This window comes from Nycticebus coucang, chromosome 14, assembly GCF_027406575.1.
Source record: "Nycticebus coucang isolate mNycCou1 chromosome 14, mNycCou1.pri, whole genome shotgun sequence".
NCBI classification, from domain to species: Eukaryota; Metazoa; Chordata; class Mammalia; order Primates; family Lorisidae; genus Nycticebus; species Nycticebus coucang.
This window is the reverse complement of record NC_069793.1, coordinates 61406087-61424866: the sequence shown is the minus strand read 5'-3', so window position 1 is coordinate 61424866 and position 18780 is coordinate 61406087. Positions and strand designations below refer to the sequence as shown.

The window sequence follows — 18780 nt, the reverse complement described above, 5'->3', positions numbered from 1 at the left end:
AGCGGCAGTCTGCGGGGGCCTGGCAGACTTCCTTGCGATTCAGACAGGTGCAAACCCCTGGAGTGTCTGTTCACTGCAGGCAACTGGGTTAGCCATCTGCAGAGATACCAGTGACTGGGTCCGACGGAGGGGCAAAGTGGGGAAGGAGACGTCAACCTTCCCAGACTGCTCTGTTTGCTGGGTGGCTCCTCCTGACTCCACGCTGCACTGGGGTGAGCCGTGTCAGAGGAGTCACCAGGCCCCTGTGATCCAGTTCCCAGAGACCTCTTGAACTCTCCCACCCGAGACAAGTGCCGATTGAGACAGTTGATTTGGACCTTTTGAACTGGGCTAATAGACAGAGGACTTTTCAGGCGGTGCCCTGAGTGTGCGATTGTAGGAAGGTTTGATTCTCCTTTTCCAACTGGGGCCAGAGGTGGGCGGGTAGGGTGACTTAATTGCTGATTTTTCCACACAGCTGAGACTTCAAGCGAGAGTAGAAGTTGCAATAGGATCGAACAGAAACCAGCTGAAAACAAGACAGAACCACTATGCTCCACCACACCAGACAGGGCCCCAGTATCTCAGGCCACAACACTGTACAGGCCCTCGATAAAGCCCCAGGGGAAAAACCAAAGGGAGTAAAATAACCATGGGGCGGAATCAGCAGAAAAACTCTGGTAACATGAATAACCAGAATAGATCAACCCCCCCAAGAAAAGATACGGCAGATGTGATTGAAGATCCCATTCATAAACAAATGGCTGAGATGTCAGAAATCGAATTCAGAATTTGGATTGCAGACAAGATTAATAAAATGGAATTAGGAATTCGAGGAGAAATTCAAAAATTGTCTCAAGAATTTAACGAATTTAAAGACAAAACCACCAAAGACTTAGACACTCTGAAGCAAGAACTTACAGCCCTCAAAGATATGAAAAATACAGTAGAATCCCTCAGTAACAGAATGGAGCAAGCAGAAGAAAGGATTTCTGACATTAAAGATAAAGTCTTCGAACGCTCCCAATCTCTCAAAGAGGAAGAGAAATGGAGAGCAAAAATGGATCACTCACTCAGAGAACTCTCAGATAATTCGAAAAAAAGCAACATAAGGATTATAGGGATTTCTGAGAACGATGAAGTGGCCTCCGAGGGCACAGAGGCCCTTATGCATGAAATTATGAAAGAAAATTTTCCAGACATGCCTAGAGAATCTGAAATTCAGATAGCAGACAGCTTCAGAACCCCAGCACGATTCAACCCCAATAAGTCATCCCCCAGACATATCATAATTAGCTTCACTAAAGTTAACATGAAAGAGAAGATTCTCAAAGCAGCCCGGCGAAAGAAAACTATAACGTACAAAGGTAAGAATATTAGAATAACTGCAGATCTCTCTGCTGAAACTTTTCAAGCCAGAAGAGGCTGGTCATCAACTTTTAATCTCCTAAAGCAAAAAATCTTTCAACCCAGGATCTTGTATCCAGCTAAACTGAGTTTCATCTATGATGGAGAAATTAAATACTTCAATGACATTCACATGTTGAAAAAATTTGCCATAAGTAAACCAGCTCTTCAGGATGTTCTCAGACCTATCCTCCACAATGACCAACCCAATCCTATACCACAAAAGTAAACTCACTCAGAAACTTCGGATCAAACTCCAACTTCCACACTGGCGAAAGGATTAAAAATGTCCACTGGACCTTTGAAAAACTCGATACCCAAAATTCCACCAGACTTATCAATACTATCCATCAATGTGAATGGCTTAAACTGTCCTCTAAAGAGGCATAGGTTAGCTGACTGGATACAAAAACTCAAGCCAGATATTTGTTGCATACAAGAGTCACATCTCAACTTAAAAGACAAATACAGACTCAGGGTGAAAGGATGGTCATCCATATTTCAGGCAAATGGTAATCAGAAAAAAGCAGGTGTTGCAATTTTATTTGCAGATACAGTAGGCTTTAAACCATCAAAAGTAAGGAAGGACAAGAATGGTCACTTCATATTTGTTAAGGGTAATACTCAATATGATGAGATCTCAATTATTAATATCTATGCACCCAACCAGAATGCACCTCAATTTATAAGAGAAACTCTAACAGATATGAGTAACTTGATTTCCTCCAGCTCCATAATCATCGGAGATTTCAACACTCCTTTGGCAGTGTTGGATCGATCCTCCAGCAAGAAGCTGAGCAAAGAAATCTTAGATTTAAACCTAACCATCCAATATTTAGATTTAGCAGACATCTACAGAACATTTCATCCCAACAAAACTGAATACACATACTTCTCATCAGCCCACGGAACTTACTCCAAAATTGACCACATTTTAGGTCACAAGTCTAACCTCAGTAAATTTAAAGGACTAGAAATTATTCCATGCATCTTCTCGGACCATCATGGAATAAAACTTGAATTGAGTAACAACAGGAATCTGCATACCCATACAAAAACATGGAAGTTAAATAACCTTATGCTGAATGATAGCTGGGTCAGAGATGAGATTAAGAAAGAAATCGCCAATTTTTTGGAACAAAACGACAATGAAGACACAAACTATCAGAACCTCTGGGACACTGCAAAGGCAGTTGTAAGAGGGCAATTTATAGCACTGCAAGCCTTCCTCAAGAGAACGGAAAGAGAGGAAGTTAACAACTTAATGGGACATCTCACGCAACTGGAAAAGGAAGAACATTCCAACCCCAAACCCAGTAGAAGAAAAGAAATAACCAAAATTAGAGCAGAATTAAATGAAATTGAAAACAAAAGAATAATACAACAGATCAATAAATCAAAAAGCTGGTTTTTTGAAAAGGTCAATAAAATAGATAAACCTCTGGCCAACCTAATCAGGAAAAAGAGAGTAAAATCTCTAATATCATCAATCAGAAACAACAAAGACGAAATAACCACAGACTCATCAGAAATCCAAAAAATCCTTAATGAATATTACAAGAAACTTTATTCTCAGAAATATGAAAATCTGAAGGAAATAGACTGATACTTGGAAGCACGCCACCTTCCAAGACTTAACCAGAATCAAGTGGAAATGTTGAACAGACCCATATCAAGTTCAGAAATAGCATCAACTATACAAAACCTCCCTAAAAAGAAAAACCTGGGACCAGATGGTTTCACGTCAGAATTCTACCAAACCTTTATAGAGGAATTAGGACCTATATTACTCAACCTGTTCCAAAATGTAGAAAAAGAAGGAAGACTACCCAACACGTTCTATGAAGCAAACATCACCCTGATCCCAAAACCAGGAAAAGACCCAACAAGAAAAGAAAATTATAGACCAATATCACTAATGAATATAGATGCAAAAATATTCAACAAGATCCTAACAAACAGAATCCAGCAACACATCAAACAAATTATACATCATGACCAAGTTGGTTTTATCCCAGGGTCTCAAGGCTGGTTCAATATATGTAAATCTATAAATGTAATTCAGCACAGAAACAAATTAAAAAACAAAGACCATATGATTCTCTCAATTGATGCAGAAAAAGCTTTTGATAATATCCAGCATCTCTTCATGATCAGAACACTCAAGAAAATTGGTCTAGAAGGGACATTTCTTAAACTGATAGAGGCTATCTACAGCAAACCCACAGCCAATATCATATTGAATGGAGTTAAATTGGAATCATTTCCACTCAGATCAGGAACCAGACAAGGCTGCCCATTGTCTCCATTGCTTTTCAACATTGTAATGGAAGTTTCCGCCACCGCAATTAGGGAAGAAAAGGCGATCAAGGGTATCCATATAGGGTCAGAAGAGATCAAACTCTCGCTCTTCGCAGATGATATGATTGTGTATCTGGAAAACACTAGGGACTCTACTACAAAACTCCTAGAAGTGATCAAGGAATACAGCAGCGTCTCAGGTTACAAAATCAACATTCATAAATCGGTAGCCTTTATATACACCAACAACAGTCAAATTGAAAAAGCAGTTAAGGACTCTATCCCATTCACAGTAGTGCCAAAGAAGATGAAATATTTGGGAATTTACCTAACAAAAGACGTGAAAGATCTCTATACAGAGAACTATGAAACTCTAAGAAAAGAAATAGCTGAAAATGTTAACAAATGGAAAAACATACCATGCTCATGGCTGGGAAGAATCAACATTATCAAAATGTCCATACTACCCAAAGCAATATATAATTTCAACGCACTCCCTATTAAAGCTCCACTGTCATATTTTAAAGATCTTGAAAAAACATTACTTCGTTTTATATGGAATCAGAAAAAACCTCGAATAGCCAAAACATTACTCAGAAATAAAAACAAAACAGGAGGAATCACACTACCAGACCTCAGACTTTACTACAAATCGATAGTGATCAAAACAGCATGGTATTGGCACAAAAACAGAGAAGTAGATATCTGGAACAGAATAGAGAACCAAGAGATGAATCCAGCTACTTACCGCTATTTGATTTTTGACAAGCCAATTAAAAACACTCAGTGGGGAAAAGATTCCCTATTTAACAAATGGTGCTGGGTGAACTGGCTGGCAACCTGCAGAAGACTGAAATTGGACCCACACCTTTCACCATTAACTAAGATAGACTCTCATTGGATTAAAGATTTAAACTTAAGACATGAAACTATAAAAATACTAGAGGAGAATGCAGGGAAAACCCTTGAAGAAATTGGTCTTGGTGAGTATTTCATGAGGAGAACCCCCCCGGGCAATTGAAGCAGCTTCAAAAATACACTACTGGGACTTGATCAAACTAAAAAGCTTCTGCACAGCTAAGAACACAGTAAGCAGAGCAAGCAGACAGCCCTCAGAATGGGAGAAGATATTTGCAGGGTATATCTCTGACAAATGTTTAATAACCAGAATCCACAGAGAACTCAAACGCATCAGCAAGAAAAAAAAAAGGGATCCCATCGAGGCTGGGTAAGGGATTTGAAGAGAAATCGAAGAAGAAGAAGAAGACAGGCACACGGCCTTCAGACATATGAAAAAATGCTCATCATCTTTAATCATCAGAGAAAGGCAAATCAAAACTACTTTGAGATATCATCTAACTCCACTGAGACTAGCCTATATCACAAAATCTCAAGACCAGAGATGTTGGCGTGGATGCGGAGAAAAGGGAACACTTCTGCACTGCTGGTGGGAATGCAAATTAATACATTCCTTTTGGAAAGATGTATGGAGAACACTCAGAGATCTAAAAATAGATCTGCCATTCAATCCTGTAATTCCTCTGCTGGGCATATACCCAGAAGACCAAAAATCACAACATAACAGAGATATTTGTACCAGAATGTTTATTGCAGCCCAATTCATAATAGCTAAGTCATGGAAAAAGCCGAAGTGCCCATCGATCCACGAATGGATTAATAAATTGTGGTATATGTATACCATGGAATACTATGCAGCCTTAAAGACAGATAGAGACTTTACCTCTTTCATGTTTACATGGATGGAGATGGAACATATTCTTCTTAGTAAAGTATCCCAAGAATGGAAAAAAAGTACCCAATGTACACAGCCCTACTATGAAACTAATTTGGGACTCTCACATGAAAGCTATAACCCAGCTACAACTTAACAGTAGGGGGAAGAGGGAAAGGAGGGTGTGGGTAGAGGGAGGGGGATCGGTGGGATCACACCTGTGGTGCATATTACAGGGGTATTTGCGAAACTTGGTAAATGCAGAATGTAAATGTTTTGGCACAGTAACTGAGATAACGCCAGAAAGGCTATGTTAACCACTGTGAAAAAAATGTGTCAAATGGTTTATGAAGCGAGTGTATGATGCCCCATGATCATATCAATGTATACAGTTATGATTTAATAATACAAAATATATATATATAAAAAAAAAAAACATGAACAACCAGAGTAGATCAACTCCCCCAAAGAAAGATATGGCAGATGTAAGTGAAGATCCCATTCATAAACAGATAGATGAGATGTTAGAAATTGAAATCAGAATTTAGATTGCAAACAAGATTAATAGAATGGAGGAAAATTTGGAATTAGAAATTCGAGGAGCAATTCAAAAGTTGGGATTAGAAATTCAAGGAGAAATTCAAAAGTTGGGATTAGAAATTCAAGGAGAAATTCAAAAGTTGTCTCAAGAAATCAACAAATTTAAAAAAACAAACAAAAAAACCAAAGATTTTGACACATTGAAGCAAGAATTTGCAGTCCTGATAGACCTGAAAAATACAGTAAAATACCTCAGTAACAGAGTGGAACAAGCAGAAGAAAGGATTTCTAACATTGAAGACAAAGCTTTTGAACGCTCCCAAACTCTCAAAGAGGAAGAGAAATGGAGAGGGAAAATGGATTATTCTCTCAGAGAGCTCTGGGATAATTCGAAGAAGGCTATTATCCGTGTCATTGGAATCCCTGAAAGCGATGAAGTGGCTTTACAAGGCACTGAGGTCCTTCTCCATGAAATTATGAAAGTGAATTTTCCAGACATGCCAAGAGATTCTGAAATTCAGATAGCAGAGAGTTTCACAACCCCAGCATGATTCAACAGGAATAAGACATCCCCTTGCACATTGTAATTAACTTCACTAAAGTTAATATGAAGGAGAAAATTCTGAAAGGAGCCAGACATATGAAATCCATTACCTACAAAGGGAAGAATATTAGAATGACTGCAGATCTCTCTGCTGAAAATTTTCAAGCCAGGAGAGGGTGGTCATCAACTTTTAACCACCTAAAGCAAAATAACTTTCAACCCTGAATCCTGTATACAGCTAAACTGAGTTTCATTTATGATGGAGAAATTAAATACTTTAATGACATTCACATGTTGAAGAAATTTGCCATAACCAAACCAGCTCTTCAGGATATTCTCAGACCTATCCTCCATAGTAACCAGCCCAATCCTCTACCAGAAAAGTAAACTTACTCAGAAACTTTTCATGAAACTCGAACTTCCACAGTGGCGAAAGGATTAAAAATGTCCACTGGAATCTTGAAAAACTCAATGCCCAATATTTTACCAAACTTATCTATATTCTCCATTAATGTGAATGGCTTAAACTGTCCTCTAAAGAGGCAAGGTTGGCTGACTGGATACAAAAACTCAGGCTAGATATTTGCTGCATACAAGATAAATATAGACTCAGGGTAAAAGGATAATAATCCATATTTCAGGAAAATGGTAATCAGAAAAAAGCAGGTGTTGCAATTCTATTTGCAGATACAATAGGCTTTAAACCAACAATACTAAGGAAGGATAAGAATGGTCACTTCATATTTGTTCAGGGTAATACTCAATATGATGAGATTTCAATTATTAATATCTATGCACCCAACCAGAACGCACCTCAAATTATAAGAGAAACTCTAACAGACATGAGCAACTTGATTTCCTCCAGCTCCATAATAGTCAGAGATTTCAACACTCCTTTGGCACTGCTGGATAGATCCTCCAATAAGAAGATGAGCGAAGAAATTTTAGATGTAAACCTAACCATCCAACTTTCGGATTTAGCAGACATCTACAGAACATTTCATCCCAACAAAACTCAATACACATACCTTTCATCAGCCCACAGAACATACTACAAAATCGATCACATCTTAGGTCACAAGTCTAACCTCAGTAAATTTAAAGGAATAGAAATCTGCATGGACCACCATGGAATAAAAGTTGAACTCAGTAACAACAGGAATCTGCATACTCATACAAAAACATGTAAGTTAAATAACCTTAAGCTGAATGATAGCTGGGTCATAGTTGAGATTAAGAAGGAAATTGCCAAATTTTTGGAACAAAATGACCATGAAGACATTAATTATGAGAACCTCTGGGATACTGCAAAGGCAGTCCTAAGAGGGAAATTTATAGCACTGCAAGCCTTCCTCAAGAGAAAGGAAAGAGAGGAAGTTAACAACATAATGGGACATCTCAAGAAACTGGAAAAGGAAGAACATTGCAACCCCAAACCCAGTAGAAGAAAAGAAATAACCAAAATTAGAGGAGAATTAAATGAAATTGAATACAACAGAATTACACAATAAATCAAAAAATTGTTTTTTTGAAAGTCAATAAAATAGATAAACCTTTGGCTAACCTAACCAGGAAAACAAGAGTAAAATCTCTAATTTCATCAATAAGAAATTACAAAGATGAAATAACAACAGACTCCTCAGAAATTCAAAAATTCCTTAATGAATATTATAAGAAACTTTATTCTCAGAAATATGAAAATCTGAAGGAAATTGACCAATACTTGGAAGCACATCACCTTCCAAGACTTAGCCAGAATCAAGTGGACATGTTGAACAAGCCTTTATCAAGTTCTGAAATAGCATCAACCATACAAAATCTCCCTAAAAAGAAAAGCCCGGGACCAGATGGCTTCAGGTCAGAATTCTACCAAACCTTAAAAGAGGAACTAGTACCTATATTACTCAACCTGTTCCAAAGTATAGAAAAAGAAGGAAGACTAAGCAACATGTTCTATGAACATCACCCTGATCCCAAAACCAGGAAAAGACCCAACAAGAAAAGAAAATTATAAAACAATATCACCCATGAATATAGATGCAAAAATATTCAACAAGATCCTAACAAACAGAATCCAGCAACACATCAAACAAATTATACATCATGACCAAATCGGTTTTATCCCAGGGTCTCAAGGCTGGTTCCATATACGTAAATCTATAAATATAATTCAGCACATAAACAAATTAAAAAACAAAGACCATATGATTCTCTCAATTGATGCAGAAAAACCTTTTGATAATATCCAGCTCCCTTCATGATCAGAACACTTAAGAAAATTGGTATAGAAGGGACATTTCTTAAACTGATAGAGGCTATCTACAGCAAACCCACAGCCAATATCGTATTGAATGGAGTTAAATTGAAATCATTACCACTCAAATCAGGAACCAGACAAGGTTGTCCATTGTCTCCACTGCTCTTTAACATTGTAATGGAAGTTTTAGCCATCGCAATTAGAGAAGAAAAGATGATCAAGGGTACCCATATAGGGTCAGAAGAGATCAAACTTTCACTCTTTGCAGATGATATGATTGTATATCTGGAAAACACCAGGGATTCTACTACAAAACTCTTAGAAGTGATCAAGGAATACAGCAGCATCTCAGGTTACAAAATCAACATTCATAAATCGGTAGCCTTTATATATACCAACAATAGTCAAGCTGAAAAAACAGTTAAGAACTCTATTCCATTCACAGTAGTGCCAAAGAAGATGAATTATTTGGGATTTTATCTAACAAAGGACGTGAAAGATCTCTATAAAGAGAACTATGATACTCTAAGAAACAAATAGCTGAAAATGTTAACAAAAGGAAAAACATACCATGCTCATGGCTGGGAAGAATCAACATTGTTAAAATGCCCATACTACCCAAAGCAATATACAATTTTAATCAATTCCTATTAAAGCTCCACTGTCATACTTTAAAGATCTTGAAAAAATAATACTTCGTGTAATGTGGAATAAGAAAAAAACCTCAAATAGCCAAGACGTTACTCAGAATTAAAAACAAAGCAGGAGGAATCATGCTACCGGACCTCAGACTATATATACTATGAATCAATAGTGATCAAAACAGCATGGTACTGGCACAAAAACAGAGAGTTAGATATATGGAACAGAATAGAGAACCAAGACATGAACCCAGCTACTTACCATTATTTGATCTTTGACAAGCCAATTAAAAACATTCAGTGGGGAAAAGATTCCCTATTTAACAAATGGTGCTGGGTGAACTGGCTGGCAACCTGTAGAAGACTGAAACTGGAGCCACATCTTTTACCATTAACTAACATAGACTCTCACTGGATTAAAGATTTAAACTTAAGGCATAAAACTATAAAAATACTAAAAGAGAGTGCAGGGAAAACTCTTAAAGAAATCGGTCTGGGCGAGTATTTTATGAGGAGGACCTCCTGGGTAATTGAAGCAGCTTCAAAAATACACTACTGGGATCTGATCAAACTAAAAAGCTTCTGCAAAGCCAAGAACACAGTAAGTAAAGCAAGCAGACAGCCCTCAGAATGGGAGAAGATATTTGCTGGTTATGTCTCTGAGAAAGGTTTAATAACCAGAATCCACAGAGAACTCAAACGTATGAGCACGAAAGGAGCAAGTGATCCCATCGCAGGCTGGGCAAAGGACTTGAAGAGAAACTTCTTTGAAGAAGACAGGTGCACGGCCTACACACATATGAAAAAATGCTCATCATCCTTAATCATCAGAGAAATGCAAATCAAAACTACTTTGAGATATCATTTAACTACAGTAAGATTAGCCCGTATCACAAAATCCCAAGACCAGAGATGTTGGCGTAAATGTGGAGAAAAGGAAACACTTCTACTCTGCTGGTGGGAATGCAAATTAATACATTCCTTGTGGAAAGATGTTTGGAGAACACTTATAGATCAAAAAATAGATCTGCCATTCAATCCTATAATTCCTTAGGAATTATACCCAGAAGACCAAAAATCACATTATAACGAAGATATTTGTATCAGAATGTTTATTGCAGCCCAATTCATAATTGCTAAGTCATGGGAAAAGCCCAAGTGCCAATCAATCCACGAATGGATTAATAAATTGTGGTATATGTATTCCATGGAATATTATGCAGTCTTAAAGTAAGATGGAGACTTTACCTCTTTCATGTTTACATGGATGGAGCTGGAACATATTCTTCTTAGTAAAGTATCTCAAGAATGGAAGAAAAAGTATCCAATGTACTCAGCCCTACTATGAAACTAATTTATGGCTTTCACATGAAAGGTATAACCCAATTATAACCCAAGAATAGGGGGAAGGGGGAGAGCGAGGAGAGGGAGGGGGAAGGATGGGCAGAGGGAGAGTGATTGGTGGGATTACCCCTACGGTGCATCTTACAAAGGTACATGTGAAACTTAGTAAATGTAGACTATAAATGTCTTAAAACAATAACTAAGAAAATGCCAGGAAGGCTATGTAAACCAGTGTGATGAAAATATGTCAAATGGTCTATAAAACCAGTGCATGGTGCCCCATTATTGCATTAATGTACACAGCTATGATTTAATAACAATAATAATAATAATAATAATAAATTCACTCAATCTTTGGGTAGTGAAAGTGACCAGAAGAATAATTGCCTCACTACCAAGTTGCCTCATTGGAGTGTCATAATAATCACATCAAGTGACTTGCCTGAAACCAGTGCTTGTCTGATCTGAGACTAGAGTACAGTTCTTTCAATGGTAAGTCACATGCTCTTCCCTATCAGGCCAGCAGCCAGCCTTCTGAGGCTGAATCCACCTAAATCAGAAGAATGAGAAGGGGCCAGAGAAAGTGGGCATCATTACTTTCCCAGTGAGAGAAAAAGACTGAGTGGCAGATGTTATTTCCAACCTGCTATACAAACTGTGGGTCAGGTGGTAAGGACCAGAAGTTATTGACTTTTGTAAATGGCCCCTTCTCAGAACTCTATTGATTCAGTGGACAACCTGACCAACTCTCTAGAACCTGAAAGCAGAGTTCAATTTTGCACCTATTGAAAGAACCTCTCTCCATGTCATCCTCATCAAATTATCACCCACATGCAGCTGTTGCACCTCTGGTGATAAGAAGTTCATTGCATCCTGAACCCATGATGTCTACAAGATCTCCCTGACGTATAAGGTCCTCCCTTACATTACCTTTTAACCTGCCTTTGCCACAGTATACGTATAGGTAATGTTGCAGACATAGAGACACATCAATCTTTTATTTTTTCTTATTTTCATTCCAGATTAATATGAGGGTACGTATAATTAGTTGTAGTTGAGTCCTTCACTCAGGAAGGAGTGCCATATACCCTCACATTGTGCCATTAAGGTAGGAACTTACCAAACCTCCTCCACCCTCCCCTCTTCTTGAATTTAATTGTGTTTTTCTCTCATATGGGCCAGTACTTGTTAATCCACTAGTTTCAACTTAGTTTTGAGTACATACGGTGATTTGATTTTCCATTCTTGAGATATTTTACTAAGGATAATAATCTCAGATGCCTCCAGATAAATATAAAAGATGCAAAGCCTTCATCTTTTATGAGGCTGAATACTATTCCATGGCATATTATAGCACAGTTTACTGCACATTGTGCATGGTATGGTTTATTTTCTTATGGAACACTTTTCTTAGTTTGTAACTATGCATTTAATTTTGTATTTGTTTAATGTCTATATCCCTTACTAGATTGTAAACTTCAAGGACAGAAGGTCTGATGTTGACTTTTTGTGTTTATTTCTTTGCTTTTATTTCACTACCCGATCCTAGCCCCTAGTTAAACATACAGCAAATGCTTAGTTAATATTTTAATTAGATGAATGTTTAACTGTATGGATATCTAGTACTGGAAGTTTCAATCATTATATCCTGAAATCTTCCCTTCTATACTTACCCTATACTGAGTTCTTTTAGTTAATGCCCAAAGTGCCTGACCTTTAGTGTACATGCCACATAAGTCCTCCTCTCAGCGAGGGTAGTAAATCTAATATGGACTAACAGTGACATATGTAGTTTACACGAATCTGCAACTTTTCCCGATACTAAGCATAAACAATAACTTTCTCATCTGTAACTTCATATTATTTTGTCCATACTTTTCTTACTTTATTATAATTAGATCTATACCTCTGTCTTCCTTGTCATACACGGAGCTCATATGCCTGGATCATCCTTGCCTCCCCCACACATCCCATAATTCTGACACAAAGGCATCTCAAACCATCATTAATACATAAAAGCAAGGGTAGACTGCTCAGGCCATGACTGACATACGTGCAGTTCTGGGTTCCATACTCCAGACATAGTTACTACAAAACATACAAAGGTAAAGGGAATTAAGTCACATAAAGGACGTTGCAGAAACAAGTGATGCTTCTCTTTGACAAGAGGAGACTGCAATAGAGATGGGTGGGGTTGAGTGGTGAGAGGCAGAGATCTATGGAGAAAATCTGTGACTCATGTAAGGATATTTCCCTAGGAGCCAAAGCTGCATGTAAACTATTAAGCTTCTGGCCAGTGGAGGTAATGTCAGAAACAGAATGATAGCATCTGTGAACTGCAGATTAAGGCTCTCTCAACATTTCTGAGGTCCAGACTGGCTATGTCTCTCCTATTCTACGACAAATGGTATGGCTGTGTGTCATGTCAGACCCATCCCTGCTGTGTGACCATCTACTTGTTTTCATGTGTTTGTGTCTGGCAGCCCTATCTGAAAGTGCCTCGGTGAACATGAGGGCATGGAAATGAACATGGCTTTTTGTCTAGACAACCTCTGTAAAAATGAGACCTAAAGATTTTTTATTTGTATCCAACTATACAAACACTTATAGGCTTTGACAGAGATCTCTCACAGATAGAGACATGATGAGGGAGTCGGGGAGAACTGCAAAGTGGCACAAAGAGAATGGTGGACGGAGACACGCTTCCCCTGTGCACACCTAGAAGACACGGGCAAGTACAAGATCACCTGAGAAAGCCGTGGGAGGTGAGCCTTGGATGGACAGATAGAGAGGCAGAATGGGCCTCAGACAGTCACTAGCCAAGACCTGAGATCAACTTGATATGTCTGAGTGGGAGTTCCCCTGGGCAGAGCCTCTGGGGTCCTGCTGGGCCTGAGTGTTATGTCTTGCTCCTGGTGGGGAAGGAGTGGGCTTAGGTAGGGAATAGGAAAATGAGAAGAAGGAAAAACACCTCCCTTAGAGTTACTGCACTCTCCACACAGACAAAATGGAATGCCGACTGCTTTCTTATAGTGAAGAAGATGGAGACAAATTCCTCTAAGTTTCACAGCAACACCCTCCCGTGATAATCCAGTCTCAAATGTGGAATTGCATGACTGGAACCTGGAGTCCAGATCCCTTAATTCTAAGCTTAAAGCCCAAATCCCAGGCAGAACCCAGATCTCAATGGACAGATTTCAGAGCTGAGATCGCAGAAACCAGGGTTTGGAACCCAGAGATAACCCAGGGATTTAAACAATAGAGGATATGACTTTGGCTTTCTTGATCCATTTATCTCTACTGTTCTCTATTCCTTTTTCACCCAACCCTCCCCAAACTTCCACAAGTCGGGGGTTTCCTCCAGATGACACCTTCCAGGATAATGCAGATTCACAGTTTTCAAAATCTCACATACCCAGGTTTAAGTCCTGGCTTTGCCACATATTAGCTTAAGGTTTTTATGGGATTAACATTCCTTCAACCTAGACCCTGATGTGACAAAAGTGGCTTCTATCTATAGGTAATAGGAATCCAAATGAAAAAGAAGAAATTACTTAGGATATTTGTTTGTAACTGAGCACATTGTAATTATCCTTATTATAATTCTGCTTCAGGTTCTAATTTCAGATCCTCCAAACAGGCTCTTTTACTCAGCACCTGAATTTCCCATTAAATATTTCATTTTACCTCTTCTTTCTTTCTGTTTCAAATAGAACAAGGGTGTTTTGAGGGAAGGAATGGCAGGAGGGCTGTCTTCCTTTGCTATCAATCAAGTGGTGGGATGGGTGTAGGGAGACCCACAAATGACAAAGGTTTCCTTCCCTGTATGGAGCTCTGAAGTATCAGAGGAGCAGTTTGCAAAGAAATCTTCCACTTTCCATTATTACTGTTTGGTGGAATTAGAAATGATGTGCTGGGAACCAAGAGATGGAGTCCAGGAGAATGCAGACAGCACCAATATGTGTTAGGACACAGAATCACAGTAAAGAAGGAGACTGGATGTCTCTGGCAAGTACAGGATGGGCTTTGGGAAAGGGTGAAGTGATGCTGCTCTGCCCTTGCAAGAGGCATGGAGGGAGCAAATATCTGTCTGGGTCCAATTCCCTCATACATTCTATTAGTCATTTGGTTGTTCATTTACTTCTCATGCACTGATGTGACTAACTGTGCTCCGGGGACAAGGCTTTAGCTATGACTATTATTACCTCCCTCTCTTTGACTTTTGAAAGTGTGTTCTTTTTTTCCCACCTGTTTCTGCCTCCATTAAATGAGGTGGTAAAGGAAACCCTAAATACTCACTCACTGAGAGTGATAGTGCTAAACAACATCTCTGAAAATCTCAACACAAAGCGTTTATTGTGTTAAATGCCATCTGCAAAGATATTATGAAGTTCTTCCCCTATTCAAAATTTATATAGAGAAATATATATGACCCATAGAGTATAAATAGAACTTTCCACTATTGAGCAAAGCAAGGACATCCCTGACATCCCTGCACAATCTACAGGGAAACGTTGGTCGATACAAATACAAAAAGATTAAACATATTCTATCAAAGAAGAAATTATTAATAGCATTAATAGACTTTCAGATAAGAAATTGAAAGCTCAGAGGAATTCCTGATGGGAGAGTTGGAGACTTACATATATTGAATTACCATTGACAAAATACTCTTGCCTAGCCCCTCCCCTCACTGTGTCTGTCAACTGATATTTTTCTTTCTAGGGTCTCTTTGCATAGATAGAAGCCCTAAAAGTGGAGTTTGCCTGAATTTGGAAAGTCAAATAAGTTGGGACGGCAGTGTGCAGAAATTAGGGGAATGGAAGAAAATTATGGGGCAATGACTGTGCAGTGGCTGACATCTCCTGTGAAGCTCTCTCTATGTCCCGCCTGCCCTGCCTTGTGGTATAATAAGGCTACAGCTGTGCAAGTCCCCTCACCCATGATATCATATACTCAGTAGTGATGCACTCAGCTTCCCCCAACTTTCAAAGTGATTGTCAGATTCTTAGGCAATCTCTCAAGACCTTGCTTCCTAAATCCCTCAGTGAGAAACTTTCTCTTTGTCTAAACAAATTATTTGCAATATTCACATATATTCTAGACCAACATTCTAGATTAAAGGTTCTCAATATTAAACATGTATCAGAATAACTTGGAGTAGTCACAAAAACATAAACTTCTTGGTCCTATCCATCAGAGTTTCTGGTTCAGGAGGTCTGAGGAAAGTTCTCAGCATTTTATCCCTAACAAGTGATACTAATGTTGCTAGTCTGAGAATCACATATTGAGAAGAAGTTTTCCAAACTCTTGTTACTCATGAGTCTTGTTATTGCTGTTAGCAGATTGGGATCAACCTAATACCGAAGAGGAGTTATAAAAGAGAAACTCTGTACTTCTCAACTTTAGTCATCCATGCTTCTTATTAAATGCTGTCTCATTACGTAGGTCTGGTGGGGAGCTGAAGCTCCAGGAAGGCTATGTTAACCAGTGTGATGAAAATATGGTCAAATGGTCTATAAAACCAGTGTATGTTGTCCCATGATCACATTATTGTACACAGCTATGATTTAATAATAAAATAAAATTTAAAAAAAGAAGGTATCAGCTACCAGATATGCCAAAGTTATTGTTCATTTAACCATACCCGGAAGAGTAAGGATCTAAACATTTGTGCATAAATCTTTCTTCTCAGGCAGTCTGTCTGCCAAAAATCAGTACCTCCCCTTCTCCCTACCATCTTGTATCAAGTGCTCTAGCCTCCCTAACCTTTCACAAGCTACTTCATAATCACTCAGAATAGCATATCTTTATTTTCACAAACCAAATCTGTCTCTCTTGCATGAAACTCCAAACCTCCCCTGTATTTTACCTATCTTTCATGTTTCTCACTCCCTCACTCTGGACAGTAGTAGAATCCTTTGTGTTCTTGTTTGTTTGCCCTACTGAACTTCAGATTTCTCAGCTAAACTTCAGTTTTCCCATATACCACAGATGCCAAATAAACATTTTTTTGAAGGCATGCTGTTACAATATTGTCAGCAACAAGCACACGTATTTTTCACACGATCAATATTCAATAAATATGTAAACCATTTTATTAAGTCAGATATTCTTGTATTAGTACCACATTCGCACCTATCAAGATTGTGGGTCCTCTTCCTTCCTATTCTACCATCGCTAACATTGGCAAATAAGTTCCAGTCCTTCCTCCACAGGTGCTGTCTTTCAGGGTTTGCGATCTTTCAGGCCTGGGATTTACAGAAAATCTTGAGAATCCCTCTGCGGATCTCCTTGGTCTTCACACTGTAGATGATGGGGTTGAGCATGGGGGGTACAAAGAGGTAGACATTGGACATCATGACGTGAACAGTAGGTGGGGCACTTTTCCAGAAGCGGTGGATCATGGAGACAGCAATAATAGGCACATAAAAGGCCAGCACTGCACAGATGTGTGACATACATGTGTTAAGGGCTTTGAGCCGCTGCTTCCTGGACGCAATGGCCAGCACAGCTCTCAAGATCAATGCATAGGAAAGCAGGATGAAAGTTGAGTCCACACCATAGGTGAAAATTACCACAAAGAGTCCATAGATATTGTTGACATGGATGTCTCCACATGCCACTTTCATGAGATCTGGATGGAGGCAGTAGGAGTGATGCAAAACATTGCCTTTACAGAAGGGCAGCCTTTTCACCAGAAAGGGAAAAGGGAACAGAGTGGTGAAACTCTTGGTGAGAATGCCCAGTCCCATAGCCAAGATGCGAGGGTTGGTGAGCACCGTGGCATAGTGTAGTGGGTTACAGATAGCCACAAAGCGATCAAAGCTCATGGCTAGCAGTATGCCTGATTCCATGAAAGAGAAAGTATGAATAAAGAACATCTGGACCAAGCAGCCATTGAAGCTAATTTGGTGGTGGTTGAAGCAGAAGGTGGCCAGCACAGTGGGGAGTGTAGAGAGGGACACGCCCAGGTCATTGAGGGAAAGCATGGAGAGGAAGTAGTACATGGGCTGGTGCAGAGCAGGTTCCTGTAGCACCAGAGCGAGGATGGTGAGGTTGCCTGTGATGGAGATCAGGTAGAGGATGCAGAAAATCAGAGCGATCCAGATGAGGTCTCTCTGTGCCCCAGGAATGCCTGTCAGCTGGAATGTGGCCGGCTGGAAGGGGGTGACATTGAGGCCCAGCATGGCAGGCAGGTGGGAGATTAGAGAGAGAATGGACCCAGGAGGATGTGTTGGGGCAGACCTTCCCTTTCGTTCCTTCAGTTGTCCTGTCTCCAACAAAAGGTCAGAGATTAAAAATATTTGCCTAGGCTGAGTGTGGTGGCTCATGCTGGTAATCCTATTATGGTGGGAGGCCAAGGCAGGAGAATCACTTGAAACTTGAACTCAGGATTTCAAGACCAGCAGAGCAAAACCAAGATCCCATCTCTACTAAAAACAGAAATATTACTCAGTTGTCATGACAGGCGCCCGTAGTCCCACCTATCTGGAGGCTGAGGAAGGAGGATTACTTGAACTCAAGAGTTTGAGGTTGCTGTGAGCTAGGCTAATTCCAGAGTGAGACTCTGTCTCAATAAAGAAAAGAGAAAAAAGAAAGGAAAGAAAATGAAAGAAGAGGAGAAGAGGAATTGGAGGGGAGCAGAGGGAAGGGGACTAGAGGCGTGGGAAGGGAAAGGAAGGGAAGGGAAGAAGAGGTTTGCCTACCTGTGTTCCTGCCTCTCCAGTTAGAGTCTGAGCTCTTTAATGGAACAATAGGATTCTACTCATTTTGCCACTAGGTTCCTGCACATCAGTGTGGTTAAAGATCCAACGAGCACAGCACCATGGTGAGGCTTTATCAGAGATAACATGAACAAAACCCTTTAGCCTTCACCAGAGACTGCAGTACCCTTTCACTGCCTTGTATTACCCCACAAGTCATATTATGGGAATTTTGTGAAAAAAATTAGAAATTAGAATAGACTGGAAAGGGGAGACACCATCCAGACCTGTGGGGCCTTTATGAAAGAGAGCATAAATAGAACAAGTAC

At 39.4% G+C, this 18780-nt stretch overlaps 1 protein-coding gene across 1 annotated transcript; it reads right to left on the bottom strand.

The window, feature by feature from the left end:
- Positions 1–16990: 16990 nt before the first annotated feature.
- On the bottom strand, positions 16991–17974 carry LOC128565288 (olfactory receptor 51I1). Its single transcript, XM_053561643.1, has one exon. The coding sequence runs from the start codon at positions 17933–17935 to the stop codon at positions 16991–16993; it is 945 nt and encodes a 314-aa protein (XP_053417618.1). The 5' UTR covers positions 17936–17974.
- Between the last annotated feature and the right edge of the window lie 806 nt (positions 17975–18780).

Excerpts from the sequence above, each read along its gene's own strand:
- LOC128565288 (XM_053561643.1), bottom strand. The coding sequence starts at position 17,935 with ATGCTGGGCCTCAATGTCACCCCCTTCCAGCCGGCCACATTCCAGCTG.